This window comes from Rhea americana, unplaced genomic scaffold (assembly GCF_003343005.1).
Source record: "Rhea americana isolate MKP2758 unplaced genomic scaffold, rheAme1 scaffold_298, whole genome shotgun sequence".
In the NCBI taxonomy this organism is placed as follows: Eukaryota; Metazoa; Chordata; class Aves; order Rheiformes; family Rheidae; genus Rhea; species Rhea americana.
Genome location: NW_028186421.1, coordinates 583,388 through 598,209, shown reverse-complemented (window position 1 = coordinate 598,209; position 14,822 = coordinate 583,388). Strand labels below are relative to the sequence as shown.

Genomic DNA, 14,822 nt, shown 5'->3' with positions numbered 1-14,822 from the left:
AGCAGAAATAGCTGAGATCCACTTGCAAAACCCTTCACTAGGGACATTACACCTACCCCCTGCACTTTTTTTGGATTCTTGCCAAATGGTTTACAGAACAGCAAGGTCTGTGTTTTGAGGAGTTCAAAATGCCCAAAATACATCTGAGGGTCAGGGTCAGGTGAAGCGGGGCTTATCTGCAGAGCTGCACTGAAGCATACAACTGTTAGAAAGGACAGGATGAAGAGCATGAAATGGATTTTAAAGAATGCAAGATAGGCAAAAGCTGCTACCCCCACTATCAGGATTTTATTAGAAACATACCAGGCATAAAGGTGCCTTTAAACATCAATCTAATACCATGTTTTCCTTTGCRATGTTTTCCAAATCATCGTCACCTTTTCTTCATATACACATAAATGCATCTGACATCTAAACATCTTTATTTTACAGCAACATACACCTACATATTTTTAGCCTTTGGGCAAGCCATTAGAAATTTCCTCTAGGGCGTAKGCATCTTCAGGAATTAAGTATGAATGTAAAGTGTGGATCACACATTTTCTGGTAGTTCAGGCTCTATATCTGAGTGGTTTGTAAATGCTCTTTTTGTCTATTTAATAAATGAAAAAAAATCTTCTAATATATTTTCTTGACTTTGCAGTATAAAAAGTACATGGTAGATGAATCTGTGATTTCTTTAAGTAATGAGGGAGCCAAAGCTTAATGCCCCTTCACCCTTGTAAATACTGTATGTGCAATGTGTACATGAACACTTTTTTCATTATCCATTTACTGTTGTTCAAACCTAATGGGAACTCATGGTCCCCTACAGACCTACAGCAGTCTCTATAATTTGATAATTTTTAGGTCTATGTGCTCTGTGACTGTAGCATATTAAAGTATCTGGCTCAATAATATGTTGTATACATTGTCCTCTGGATGTGAATAAATAAGATTATGAGCTGCAAGAAGTAGTTTCAGGAGCAAGCTGTATTGTGGAAACATATTCTTCTCRTCTTCTTTTACTTACTTACCCTGTTTGTATTTAGCAAAAAACCCTCCACCTCGCAAACTGCTATCTGTCCTTAGTTTCACATACATGCTCTCTCCACTGGAGCGGATGAGTTGTGGTATCTGATTCCCACAGAATTTACCTAGCTGCTTGGCATTGCTGCTGTTACCATCAAATACCTTCAGATTAAAAAAAAGAGAGAGAAAAGAGTGGAGAATTTCATAGGAAGACAAATGTGTCAGTTCCCRCATAAAATACAATCTTGGTGATTCTGCTTGTTACAGATTTTGAGAAACTATAACTATTTCAACTTTGACAGCACAATCCTGAATAACTGCTGAATTTCATGAAGATGGTGGCAGTACAAATACAAGCAATTTCTCCCTGCAAAAATGTCTGCTTAGAGATTTKTTCCCACTAGGAGCACAAGAGGTTAAATAGTGTTTCTGTTCAGAGGAAGCCTGACAGGCATTTCAGAAAAAAGCAAATCAGTGGAACAATAGGAAGCCAGTAATCAAATACTGGTGGATTTTGAGGGTCTTACTCACCAAAAGGGGGAAAAACTGCACTCCATTTCAACTGATACAAATATTCATACCATTTATGCAACAATTCGAATATGGAACTTGGGATTAACAATAGCTTTGTGGTCCCTATCGTGCCCTTTTTCTTGTAGTTTTCCAAAACAGCATGCTATAAAGCCTTGATCSAAAGCAAAGCAAAGTTAAGAGACAGATTCTGGCTTCAGTGGCCTTTGGATGTAGCCGTCGGTGCTTTTCTTACCTGTGTGCACCCACACAGAYACTGCTCCCTTCCCTTCACTGCTCTCTGATACGAAAGTTGCAATTCAGTGTGGAGCTTTCCTATTCTGGGTCTGCCCGCATGTGAACATCGGAAGACCAGGACCACATGCCTTTTTCTCAACTTTTACATTCATTATACTCTACTTAGTGGCCAGCTATGGAGCAAAGAGTCATAGYGTACATACTGCAAGGTAATCGAAGTTGCACTTTGAGTGATACTCCAGATGGAACTGTTCAAACTGGATTTCGAATGGGGTCCCTTGGTTCCCCCTCAGCAACCAGTAGCACTCTGAGTTGTGGTAATATGGCATGGGGTAGTTGGGAGACATAAAGATGCCAGATGTTGTTGTCAAAGTCCCCCCACAACCTGAAAGGGGCAAAGAAACCATACCAGCATTTAACACCCAGACATGCCAAAAAGTAACACAAGGAATAGATAGAAATACTTTGTCCTGCAACAGGACCTCTAGCTAGAAATATTAATCTAATTTGAAGACTGTTCCTGTAATGCAGTTATTCTTCAAAGAGAAACCTTACTAAACTTTTTGTTTACCACCAGTATCCATGGTTACCACTAAATTCCTAAACACAAGAGAAAATTCATGTTACCATATACCTAGGAAATGATATATCTTCCCCATGGAGAAAAGAAAGCCCRTGGATCAAGAAACCTGAATACTTGATGCTATATAATTAGCAGAGAGATTTTAGGAGATGGGAGGCAGAACAGATGTGCTAAAAAAAGGAAGAGAAATTAAATAGAAACAAATCAAAAATGAGATGTTTAAAATGGTTTTATATTTGATGTGCTCATTTTACCTGCTGWTGTACCATCCCAGTGTGCTGAAAATCCCTTTCTTGTGCCAAACACATCACTTACAAACTTTATCCACAGCTTGTTACCATGAGAGAATATAACAGGAGGCAGATCTACCCCACAGTATTTTCCAAGGAGGGGAGAAGTTTCATAACCTCCATCTCTAGAATGAAAGAGAGGAAAAACCTTGAGACAAAGAGGGAGAGCAATAAAGCATAATTTTGGGAGTTCCTCCAGGCCTAGGGAGAGCTAATCCTGGCTCTTCATCTTCCACAGAAATACAGCTACTATGTACTAGAGGGGTCCTGCTGCTTGCAGTAAGAGGCCCTACTGCCGGTAGCTGCGTGCTGGTAACGGCCAGTCGCTTCCTCTCATCAGCCAGTCCCAAGCCTGTCAATGCACTGGAGAGATGYGAGACACATCTCAAGGTCACGAGATGCTGCAGAGGCGGTACCTTACAGCACCTCCTTCTCTGTGTTCTGCAAGGTAGCAATCATGGCTGGAGCCAAAGGTAAGCTCCTAATCTGAAGAGAAAAAGAGTTTGTCCACTTCTCACTGTTTAGCCAAGCCCCAAAACAGATGGGTTGACCTTTTCCTTTTGCTTAAAAAWTATTTGCTACCACACTAATAGCAACCCACATCTCAAAATTGGTATGAAGCACATCTTGAATGATCTTCTTGGCCTTTGCAAATGTCTCTACAACCAATTATTTCCAGTCTTTCAATTAAGGAGCAGTAATATTTCCTAATTCTGTAGGCAGGACACACATCCAATGTTTTGTTGTGCTACCAACGCACATCTCACAGAAGAAAAAAAAGATGGTGCCAACCTGGTTATCAACTGCTCTATAATCTTAGGACATGCACTTTCATATTATAAATATCCTACAGTTTATCAGGAAAATAATAAATATATTTTTATTTATATGTAGGTGTCATCTTAATATGATGTTTGTTAAGTGGACAATAAGACTTTCAGCTGTATTTTCATAGGCTTTTACCTCCTTTTGAGAGAAATTTCTAGATATGCCATACCACTTTTGAAGGCCCTTTTCTTGCTATCCTCACAGCTTAAACTGCTCACTGAGACTTACTGTCTCAGGTTACTAGCAGTTGAGGAACTGTGCCAGAAACCCTCTCGCTTGCATCCTGGCCTCTGCAGCTGTGGTCAGATCAACAGTTTTCTTAGTTGATTGAATGCATCAGGATACCTCAGGACAAGAAACCAAAGTGGCACCTCATCTAAGGCTTATCTRCCTACCCCATTTAAGGCTATCAGATTTGATGAAACAACCCACAGAAATCCAGTCACGCCAGCAGAACTGTGCTGAGTTACGTTTAGTAAGCATCTGACCCCATGTCCAAAAACCTAATCAATGCCACTGAGCTCTTCACAAGGACACCAGGGTTAGAGCTGTGCAATAACTGAATGTTTTCAGTTTCTGAGTGAAAAAGAAAACAGTTACAATTCAGGTCAACCCTGAATTAATGTTTTATCTGTTAAAATAAAGTTAGATTAAATATAACCCCATGGTTTTTTAATGAAAAAGATGAAACATTTAGAAAATATTGAAGTATACATAACTTCTTCCAGTTTGTATGTACAGCTGAAAAGAACCAGCTAATTCAGCAGGAATTCAGTATCGCAGTCCAACCAGTACTGCAACATCAGTAAAAATTTTTTGTTTTGTTCTAAGGGGGACCTTAAAGAGGAATAAGCCATACAGAGTATCTGGTACAATGCTCAGGATAACGTCAYACCATGTTTTATCATCATACTTGGAGAGGTCATGGAAACTCATGATACACTCACAGAGAGAAACCACACAGTAGTTCTGGAGATGTGGTTCACCTGGAGAGCTAGCTCACAAGGAGGAAAAACGGGTGCATGGCACTCCAAAGTGCAAATCCCATACAACAACACGCCACAGAAAGGAGATGTAGTTGGCACAGGTATATTGTAAGCATCTTCCCGCAAATACTGTTTTCTACCCCTTGTATTTGTCTTTGTCCGGTAAAATTTACTACAAATCACTATGCCAATTTCCTAAATTTAATGATGATGCCAGCACAGCCAAATATCACAGATTATGCATGTGTTCCTAGTGCTGCATCACAGAAGAGCTGCTGTTTAAAGCCTATTGACATAAAATACACAGAATACGTCACAAAGTGAGCAATCAAACTCTTTGTGCCTGTGCTAAGGAACACAGTCAGAGCCAGGGTGTAGGAAGGCATTTTGTCTACAGAAAATGTGCTCACTCTGAGCACTGCAATTTCCCAGGTAGGAAAGGGGACAAAGAAACAGAATGGCAAGAGGAAAAGATGGCATTTAAAAATGTTCTCTAATAAGCCCTTTGCCCACATTGCCAGCACAGGGGTATAGTTAAAACTACAGCTTCTGCACATGCCTAAGTGGATTTGGCCAACTTCTGTGATTATCAGTAATAAGGACAAGAGAAATAATTAGGCTTGCCTGATCTCTACATAATCTTCTGTACAGCGTTTATTCCCCTCCAAGGTGAAGTCAGTGAAGTGCAGCACAATTTGTTTGTTTATTCCCACGGTGATGCTGTATGTGCACTCTGTCCGGACAGGGTAGTTATTGGGATAGTTTGGAGATGTTAACACGCCAGTTTCACTACTGTACTGGTGTGAGCACACTTTAAAAAGAAAAGAAACATGTACATGGTGACTTGAAGATTCAGCATATTCGTTGTAAACAAAGAGAGGTTCGCTGGTGCTGAGTGAGTTTAATATGCATACGAAACTGGCAGGAAACCTATTTTTCCAACAGAGAGAAGACCAAACATCCTGCACTCCTGTGATTTGTAACTCAACTGGAACATCTACAGCTGAGTATCATCACCATATACCAAAAACAGAATCCAGATTTTGCAGTTTCTTATTTCTGAGTCAATTTGTCTAGCTTTTACCAGAACTCTATGCCTGTAATAAATATGCAATGTAAGCGTAGTTGCAGCTACCTGAGTTGACTGTGACCTAAAACTCAGGTAAGCAGAAAAAGGAAACTGAAAAGGATGTCTTGATCAACATAAAAGGCAGGAGTCCCGATTTCTTCAAAGCAGCAGTGGTGGAAACTGAATACAGTCTTTAGCTATAAGGAGACACTATGTTTTTCTGAGGCATCTCCCACAATCARACCCAGGAGATGAGGATTTTATATCTAGGTTTCTTTTCTTGATTTCTGKGATAAAAAGGACAATATCAGCTGGAAAACAGTATAATCCCTGTTCTACTTCAAGTCTTATATTAAAATCAGTTACATCAGTTCTCCTGTGACCACCAAAAAAAGCATTTTGACATTATGAGCTGGAAAGAAGAAAATAGAGTAGAGTAAGCCAGAAACTGAGAAAAAATTAAAAAGAAGCACTTTTGGAAGCACAGGCATGCAGACTCAGAATAAAAATATCTGCTATAAAATGCTACTTGAACACAAGATTTATTTTGGAGAGAACTATCTTCATGTGTCAGCTGATCACAGGCCAAATGATCCTTTGTAATCTGGCTGCAAAAAGGGCAAGGTGAAATATGAGCCGTGTGAGATGTTTCCATTAGAAACAGAGAATTTTGATGTCACTGTACAAAGTAATGGTGGCATATCACCTGGAAAATGTGCATAACACTGGTTACTGATATTCTGGAAATCARATTAGCACAAGTACTGAGAGAGGCTGTAGAAATGGTGGGGAATTAGGAGATCACCATGCAAGAGAGATTAAAAGAGGCTGGCTTGTTTAGTTTAGCAAATGAAGGACAGGAGGGAATAGAGCTACCCTTACACAGGAAGCAGGAAGGAAGGAAGAGGAGACAGAGATAAACACCATGAAGCATGAAGGACAATAAAACTAGAGCACTCTCTAATTACAGTACAAGCTCCAAAACTTAGAAACTGTCCATGAATACAGATATAATGACATTAGGAGAAAGTTTTAGGAAGTAAAATTCTAGAGCAATCTTCCAACCTACCTAAAAGAAGCAAAAAGGGGAAAAGAAACACCTATTTTTAAGATATTGTTTAATTAATTTGATTWAAAAAAAGATAAAGGTCTTTGCAAAAAGAAACAAAATAAAAAAAAAAGAAAAACAAAAAGGGATAAAGATGTGGGCTGGACTTGATGACTCTGGYGGTTCATTCTGGTCCTCAGTTCCCTTATATCAGATCTGGCGGGTTGCAAAAATAAGAAATGAATGTAGATTTCTTAAAGACTTTCTAACAAATAAGCAGAGTTGCACTACTTAGAAAGTATGATTGAGAGAGTGAGCAGAATACTATGCTTAACTTCARACTTAATTAAACTGGCTCATGCAGATCTCTGAAACCTATTCTCTAACATCCCACAGCTGCAGTKTAATAATATTCATGCATAATACTTTAATATGCATAATAATTTAGGGGGAAACGATGAAATCACAGCTTAGTCCCTCCAAATATAAGGCTGGTCGTTTGCATGACTGTTCCCTACGTATTCTGAGTTTAACTACTAACATGGTTTTACTAGTGTCAAAGATAAAGGGTAAAAAGGGGGTGATTTCTGAAGAAAATAATCTTTTTTTTTTGTCATTCTTTGTCACCTGAAAGATCTTGTCTTTTGTYAGAAAATTTTTCTGTGAGATATGCCCCCCCAAGCTAGATACCAGACTCATGATCCTAATTCATCACAAGGAGGACACAGAAACATGACACAGAAACAGGACAACAGTCTTCTGCTATGGACAGTACYTTGTTAATGAACAAATCAAAAGTTTTCAGGAATAACTTTACCTAAAATCATGATCCATTAATTTCTTTGTCTATTATTTCAGTCATTGGAATGCTATCTGATAAATATGCTCAAATGTATGCATATAACAAKCATACCATTCATGGGCACCTTAAAAACCTTTCACTGCATTAGAAATCCTTACTATGCCYTTGCTGTGCTACCAACTCCCATCCTGTTTCATTATATGTAGAGTTTATCATCAAAATTCAGATCCTGAAGTGATATGATTGCTTGAGAACCCTGCATATAGGATTAGAACTATGACTTAGAAATGTGACCCAAATTTATCCTAAAGGCTCATCACACAGAAAGCAATTAAAAATTAAAATGAAAATGTGTATATATGTTTATTAGTTTACTAATTTTAACTTATGATTACCTCCTGACTTTTGAAGGGTGGGTGCCTGACTCATGAGCATTTAATACAAGGAAGGGTAGTAATACTGCTTTCTTATTCAYACAGAGGCTGAGAACATTAAGATTAGCCTTAAGCCTGGAGAATATTAAAATTGATGAACTAGATAAGGGCCCTTAGGGTACAAATAGCAACATGAAGGCCAATTTATTTTTATCAGCTCTTTTAAGAACAATTTCCACAGAACTGTCCAGGTTGTCTCCCTCACCAAAGTTTGCTTTCTTGGCAGTAATCCATACAAAAACTCAAATCCAAAGTGTGCTGTTTAAACTGGATGCTGTGTACTGCTCCACACTTTGCATAATAATCATCTTCACGAACTAAGAGGAGAAATACAGCAGGTGGAAAAATGACTGTCAGCAATGTCAGACCTCTGGCTACAGTGAAATAAATCCAGTTGTAGACTGAGCATACCCTGCCAAAATGATTAGGAAAAGCATAAACACATCCAAGGCTGCTCGGTTCCGGCAATTGGATTAATTCATGATATTCTACATTTAGCAGAAAAGCTGGCATTCTTCTTTTGCACTAGCTCACTAACACTGCATTGAGGCTTGGCTATATGGGGATGTGCTTGTGCAAGGATAGTTCCTTCAGAGCGAAGTATTAGCAAAGCTGCTACAAAGAAAAAGAACTCTGGATCCTTTGCCAAAGCTCAAAATACRGTCTAACTCCATAAAATGATTGTTATATGCCTGGAAAAAAACTAATTCAGTTTATTTTGAAGACACTTCATGAAAAGAAGGTAGAAATTGTCTGGAACATTCACACATCATGCTTTGCCTGTGTGTGAGGCTTTTTAGCTGTTCACTCCGCTTTCTGATTATAGTACTGAATGTGTTTTCTCTTCTGAAAAAAGAAAGGCCATAAAAGGCAGTAACCTACTGTAATATAGCCAACAGTGGAGAAAAATGCCAGCTTTTGTACCACTCACTCATGCAGTCATGCATAGCACAGAAAATTCCTTCAATACTTTATCCCCATAAAGAGATATTCATTGGTTGCCACAATTCTAAATAATCAAAAATAAGAGAAGTGTCATATGTCAATAGTGTCATATGTAAAATGGCAGTTTTCTTTTGACCTTACTTTGCCAAAGGAAAACTCAGATCCATAACAATTGGCTCTTTATGTAACATTAGGCCTGTTTAGAAAAAAAAGAAGAAACTATCACATGAAGCATGACCCTCTCCACAGGCAATGGAAAAGCACATCTGCACTTCAGGGCCTTCTGTTGCTACTGCTGGTGGACACTGACAGGCTTAAATTTTACCAAGGCACACAAAGGTCCTTTGTAGAGCGTTTCAGACTCAGACTCCTTAGAAATACTAGCTACAGCTTGTACTTAGCTATCGAAAAGGAAGATGTGCACAACTAAATATTGTCTTCATCTACACTCGGGGACCGTTCTTTAAGTCCATGGATTCACACATGCTTTTTTTTTTTTTTTTTCCTTTATCTTTCTCAAATTCTGACTTCTCCAGTCAGTCATTGTCAGTTAAAATACATCACAAAACTGAGCTACCTATAACCAAGTTACTCCTCTATATTAATCATGTTATTCACAATTTAAGATGATAAAAATGATAAATGTTGAATTTCATCAAAGCTAGAGAAAGACTAGGAATAAAAATTTCATCAGGAATACAGTCTGCTAAAAGCCTCATTAAGGATGAYTATCCTTAGCAGAAGGGATAAAATGTAGCCTTTTTAATGAAWTTTTTTTTAAGCAAAAAATAAATTCCCAAATATTTGTAAAGTAATGAAGGACAACAAAATACATATACTGACTGTAGCCCTATTCCTGTTGAAGAAGCGTGGCCTCAATCTTTCAAGATGGTGAGCAGCACTTCCAGTCAAGACTGAGCCCTGTCAAAGGTTTGCCAATGATTTCACACGGGATCTTTGTGGTTCAGTCAGTCAAGATGGGCAAAAGAAAGCCCCCAAACCTATCACAGTACTTATATATCTGGTGTGTCATTCAGCAATCTGGCATTGGTCTAGCCCTGAACCCTAGGAATTAAATGCAAACAACAGCTTGGTTTCYAGGTGACTTTCTCCTCAAAAGATAGAAAGACCGCCAGGAAATACGGTTGGTTTGCATCCCAAGTATACACAGCTTAAGTGAGCAATATACATTTTAAACAACTGAGTATCRTGTGGATGTATTTGGATGATTTCCATTCATATTCCTGCCATTTGAGCTATTCACAGCTACTAGCTGGCAGACTGCTAAAATAATTTTGTGCCTTGTGGACCATTGCCATGGCTGTATCCCCCGGCTTTCAATTTACTTTTTTTGACCAAGGACTATAGCCTTGCTATTATTTTCAGGCCACTCTTCAACTTATAAATATATCAGAGATAAACAGTACTAACACAAAAATTGTTTGCTAAAATGTATGTATTAAGAAAAGTGGCTTAATTTTACATGAAGGCATTTCTTTTTTACTCCTGCTTACTCTCTTTTTTGWGATAATACCGTCCATCTTCTCAATAGCTCATTCTCTGTAAAATAACTCCAGGCAAAGGCCTATTGAAACATCTAATAAGAACCAGAACAGCTTTGAGCAGTTCTGATACTGGTTACACTGTAGMTGGCTAAGAAAACATAGCTCAAAATATGAAGGATTCTTACTGCACAAGAAACATTATTAGAATCGTGTTTTTCTTAGCAGAAAATGAAAATAGGCAGCAGATGTAACGAAAAAAAGCCATAGCTTCGCTAAATCTCTCAGATATGATTATGTTCAGCAATTTGCCACCTTAGCGTAACTGTATATATATAAAATGAATATCAAGCTTAGAAATTTCACAGTGGGAAGMCCAAATTTGATATGATTTCAGAGGAGTGGGAAGTTGCTTCTTACAGCAAAGTCCACATACAAATGTTCTTCTTCTCTCAGGCCATCGCAGCTTTGAAACACTTTATTCTTAATCAAAACTGAATCTTAGCAAACCAGTATTTATGACAATTTTGTAGTACTATGATGCTGGGACAAAAAGAAACAAATCTCTGTAAAGAAAAAGGATTTTAGTTTCAACTGTTCTGTAAGGTTATTATTTTCAGTTTCAGTAATTACTGCTACTTTACCATACCGTAGTGGTTGATGTGAAAAAACCACACATTTATTCTAGATACCATAGTTCTGAGTCTGAGTGAGAATAAATTGAGAGTTAGCTCTTTTGTAATATTTTTATGTATAGTTCCAGCTTAGCTGAAGAATAGTAAAGATATGTATATTGCTTATGGGGAAAGAGACATATTAGCTCCAAAATTGTATCTGTTGTTTAAAGTTTGGAGGTAGAAGTTATGTAGTTGTTGTTTTATATAAACACTTTACGTAGTTTATATGTAGCTATTAAAAATATTGAAGAGAAGACAGCCTTGTATTTTTAAAGCATACTTTGAAATCACTTCAGGGATGCCTTTGATATAGTTAAAACCTTGCATGATGCCTATGGCAGTGCTTTGGATGGAAGATGAGAAAAGCCAGTCTCTGGCAGTAGCGAAGGAGGAGGATGTGGAAGAGAGGAGGCAGAGTAATGAAGCTGAGCAGAAAATATTGTGAGATAACTAACAAAACCAGAGAAGCCGACAGAGTTGCACAGAGACAGAATACAGGTTAATGCTGAGCATAGAACTTGTTGGTCTTTAGCTAAACTGTGAGAAGAGCTGCTACAGGAATTGCTAGRAAGGAATGACCTTTACCCAAGAAATATTAATGTAAGGTAAGGCAAAGGACAAAATATCACATTAACAGGCAGCAAAATCACCTTTACAGAAGCTGTGGCTGGCACCTGCAAAAACAGATTAACACAATATCTTCTTTTCAAGGGTGATAATTTCACAATTTCTTATTAGCAAGAACTCAGAGTTTTCAAACTACAGCCTTTCTTGGAAAGATTTTTAAGAGTAGAATTTATTTTTGGGCTCTTATTTTCTAACAAAGAGAAGGTTCCTCCTTGGACTATGTTTCAATAAATCTTAATTGCATTTACTGACTTTCTGGTTTCATGCCAGATAACACAAGTGTGAATGAAGACAGCTGAGAAAAAGGATTATTTGCATTTATAAGTTATCTGGTGGTGAATAAAAACACAGTGGCAAAATCTGTACTGGTCTCGCCTACACACATGCCTGAGAGATGAAATAACAGCCAAACTGTCCAGGCTGACACTAGAAAAGTAGTTATTTTTCACAAAATAGAAAGTAAAAWTTTTTCTGTTTTTAGATAAGCTGGAGAAATTTAGAAAGTAGGAAAAATAAAATACCTAAAGATACTAAGAGCAAAAAAATGAGTAGCCAGTGGCAATCTATAGCTGTATAGAGAAATACCATGAATTTCTGTTATTCACCTAATAAAGTCATTGTAGCCTGCCAATACACACACAAAACAAACCAGCTAGAAATTGCTTAGTGGTTGATAAACGATAATCCAGGTACAGATGTATTCTCATTTGTACTTTTTTTTCATTGTCCAATACCCTCTCTTCTGTGGTTGAATTTTGCTAGGTGGAAYCTGTCCTCTGTCCATGGGAGGCCTCTTCTACTGCGGATGGTTTAGCAGTGAAGAGATCATAGCAGACCCATGTCTGTTGGGTCTATGGTGAAAGTATAGACTTTCACCAAAATGCTGCTGGTTCAAATGCAGCTCAGCCAGTGCTAACAGATGTCTCAATGGTGGAGAGATGTGCAAACACTGGGAAAGGTTTGATGAGTTCAGCAGAGTCTGAAAAGACAGATGGGCCTGCCCTGGAGAACCTTCAAATYAATCAGAATTCTGAGTAATTGCTCAGTTTTTCTCTGGTTAAGAGATCTGAGGGAATGAACGGTCATTCTTCCCCTCAGCAGTTGTTCTCCTACTGACACATTCAATCACCTCTTGAAAGGAGATTCTTAAGGAACAAACATAACAGGCATAACAGGAAGCTTGAACTCTGCTGGAGTCAGAAAAGTTTCATGCAGTCTTAATTTTAAAAAAATGATTGGTGGTTTCAGGTTATTCTACTGCTTTTTTAAATTTCACCCTATGTGAACTTTTTTTGACCATCACCAATACTGCAACTAAACTCATGTTTACAGTAAGTTGTTCAGGATTGTTTCACTTCCTAGATCACACATACTCAGCTCAGAAYGGGCAAAGCAAATTCAGGAAACACCTTTCCTAAATACTTCATGCAGTTCTGCCATTCAACTCTTCTAGCTTTTGAAAGAAAGCAGTAGTGTTGCTTACAGAAATTGTTTTCTGCTTTGGTCAGATTTCCCAGGCAGAAAAAGGCTTGTGAATCAAGTAGATATAATTAAGAAGGGGTAGAAGAGGCACTAAGCAGTCTCCTGCTAACACAGAAAATATTGTTTCTTTTTCTTATAATGCTTATTCACAGTGACAGCCAAACATTCAATTTGCATAATGAACATACTGACATATTACCTTTTGATGCATTCAGAGAGATATAATTAGCTGAGAAGCCCTCAGAGGCAATGCTGTGATCAGCCACAAAGTACAGCGTCATCATGTTGCCACCACTAGTGAGTGATGGTGGAATTGATCTTCCACAGTACCTGCAGCAAAAAAATGCCCCAAACTTAGGCAATGCTTCATGAAGCATCTGTTTTATTGGAAGAAGATTCAGCTTTCCTGAGAGGTTTGAAGAGCTGCAYATACACAAATGCCTTCTTTAGGTGGTACAGACCCCAGCCATAGACCCTGTATCATGGGACTAAATACTACACTGCGTATACAAGGATATACATGTATCTTGCATGCCAAAGTCAGAGGAGAAGCTGTGCATTGAGTAGTCAAATTCCTATTGAAATTTTCTAACGCAAATATTCCATGCTGTATCTACAATGTATTCCGCTTTTAAGCAGGAGTCAGAGTGGCTGGCAAAAGACTAAAATTGCAAAATACTCTCCATTATAGCATGACAGCCATTTGCTTCTTATTTTCCAAAATACTGGCTTGTTAGCCAAATGCTTTACAGTCTGCAGCTGCAGCTCCAGCTAGACACTGTGAGCCCAAGTAGTTTAAATGTTCTTGAGTTCTAGGATGTTGAGAAACCCCTGTGGATACCCTATTTGGTGAGGGAGRAAAGAAAGAAAAGATTGTTCAGCCTTTTCTTCCCTAATATAAAATCACGTATCAGGAGAAAATGAAAAACAGCCTTTTAAGACAAAGACTTCAATTTAGTTTTTACTGAAATTCAAGTCTATAATCTTCCCAGTGATCTTTCCTTCACTTCCACAAGTGTTTCAAATCATGTCTTTTCCTAGGCACAGACCTATAAATGTTTTTAACTTATTTAAAAARTGAAAATGCAAAAGGCATTGGACAATGGCAGCTATTGAAACCTGTCCTTAAAAAAAGCTGTCCTTTTGACAAAAGTTATTTTCTCCCGATATAATATTTACTAAATGTGGTTCTCAATCCATGGTCAAAGAAAGAAGTTTCCTTTATAAGGCTAAACAATAGCATTGCTGCTATTATTTCAGTAACACAAAGAAATTAATTTATATACAAAAATTAACAAAGCAAATTGGATGGAGAGATCTACAGAACAGTGCACACTTTACAATCAATCAGCTATGTAGGCTAGTGGACATATTCACCTTCCCAATTTTTGCACAGTGGTGTTGTCATATATTTCAAGATAATCCTTGCTGCAACTATAATCGAATGCCAAGTTAAATGAAGTGAACGTCAGGCGGATAAGGTAGCCYGGCTGAATGTTGATAGTCCAGGTACAGTTAATACCATGTGGGTAGACATCTGGATGACCAGGGCTTGTAATAGTTCCTTCTGGTCCAGTGAGAGCCTCGCCACATGCTGCAGAGATTTAAAACATCAGGTTAAAGGAAATATTTATTCAGAAATAAGACACTTATAAAATCAGTTACGTTTCTTTCTGAAATTTTGTAGGTTTTTTTTCCTTTGATGAAGAGTTCCTACACAGTAACTCTTTCAGAATTTATCTTCCATTATACCTTTGTAAAACTTGATCA

General features: G+C 38.0%; 1 protein-coding gene across 1 annotated transcript in view; it reads right to left on the bottom strand.

The window, feature by feature from the left end:
- Window positions 1-14,822, bottom strand: part of CUBN (cubilin) — a 143,555-nt gene that overhangs the window by 104,242 nt on the left and 24,491 nt on the right. Inside the window, exons 21-26 of the mRNA XM_085309431.1 lie at window positions 14,430-14,646; window positions 13,252-13,382; window positions 5,091-5,277; window positions 2,617-2,777; window positions 1,983-2,164; window positions 1,017-1,173 (exon numbers count right to left, since the gene is read on the bottom strand). Coding sequence (XP_085165557.1) covers window positions 1,017-1,173; window positions 1,983-2,164; window positions 2,617-2,777; window positions 5,091-5,277; window positions 13,252-13,382; window positions 14,430-14,646 — 1,035 coding nt within the window. The remainder of the gene's footprint in view (window positions 1-1,016; window positions 1,174-1,982; window positions 2,165-2,616; window positions 2,778-5,090; window positions 5,278-13,251; window positions 13,383-14,429; window positions 14,647-14,822) is intronic.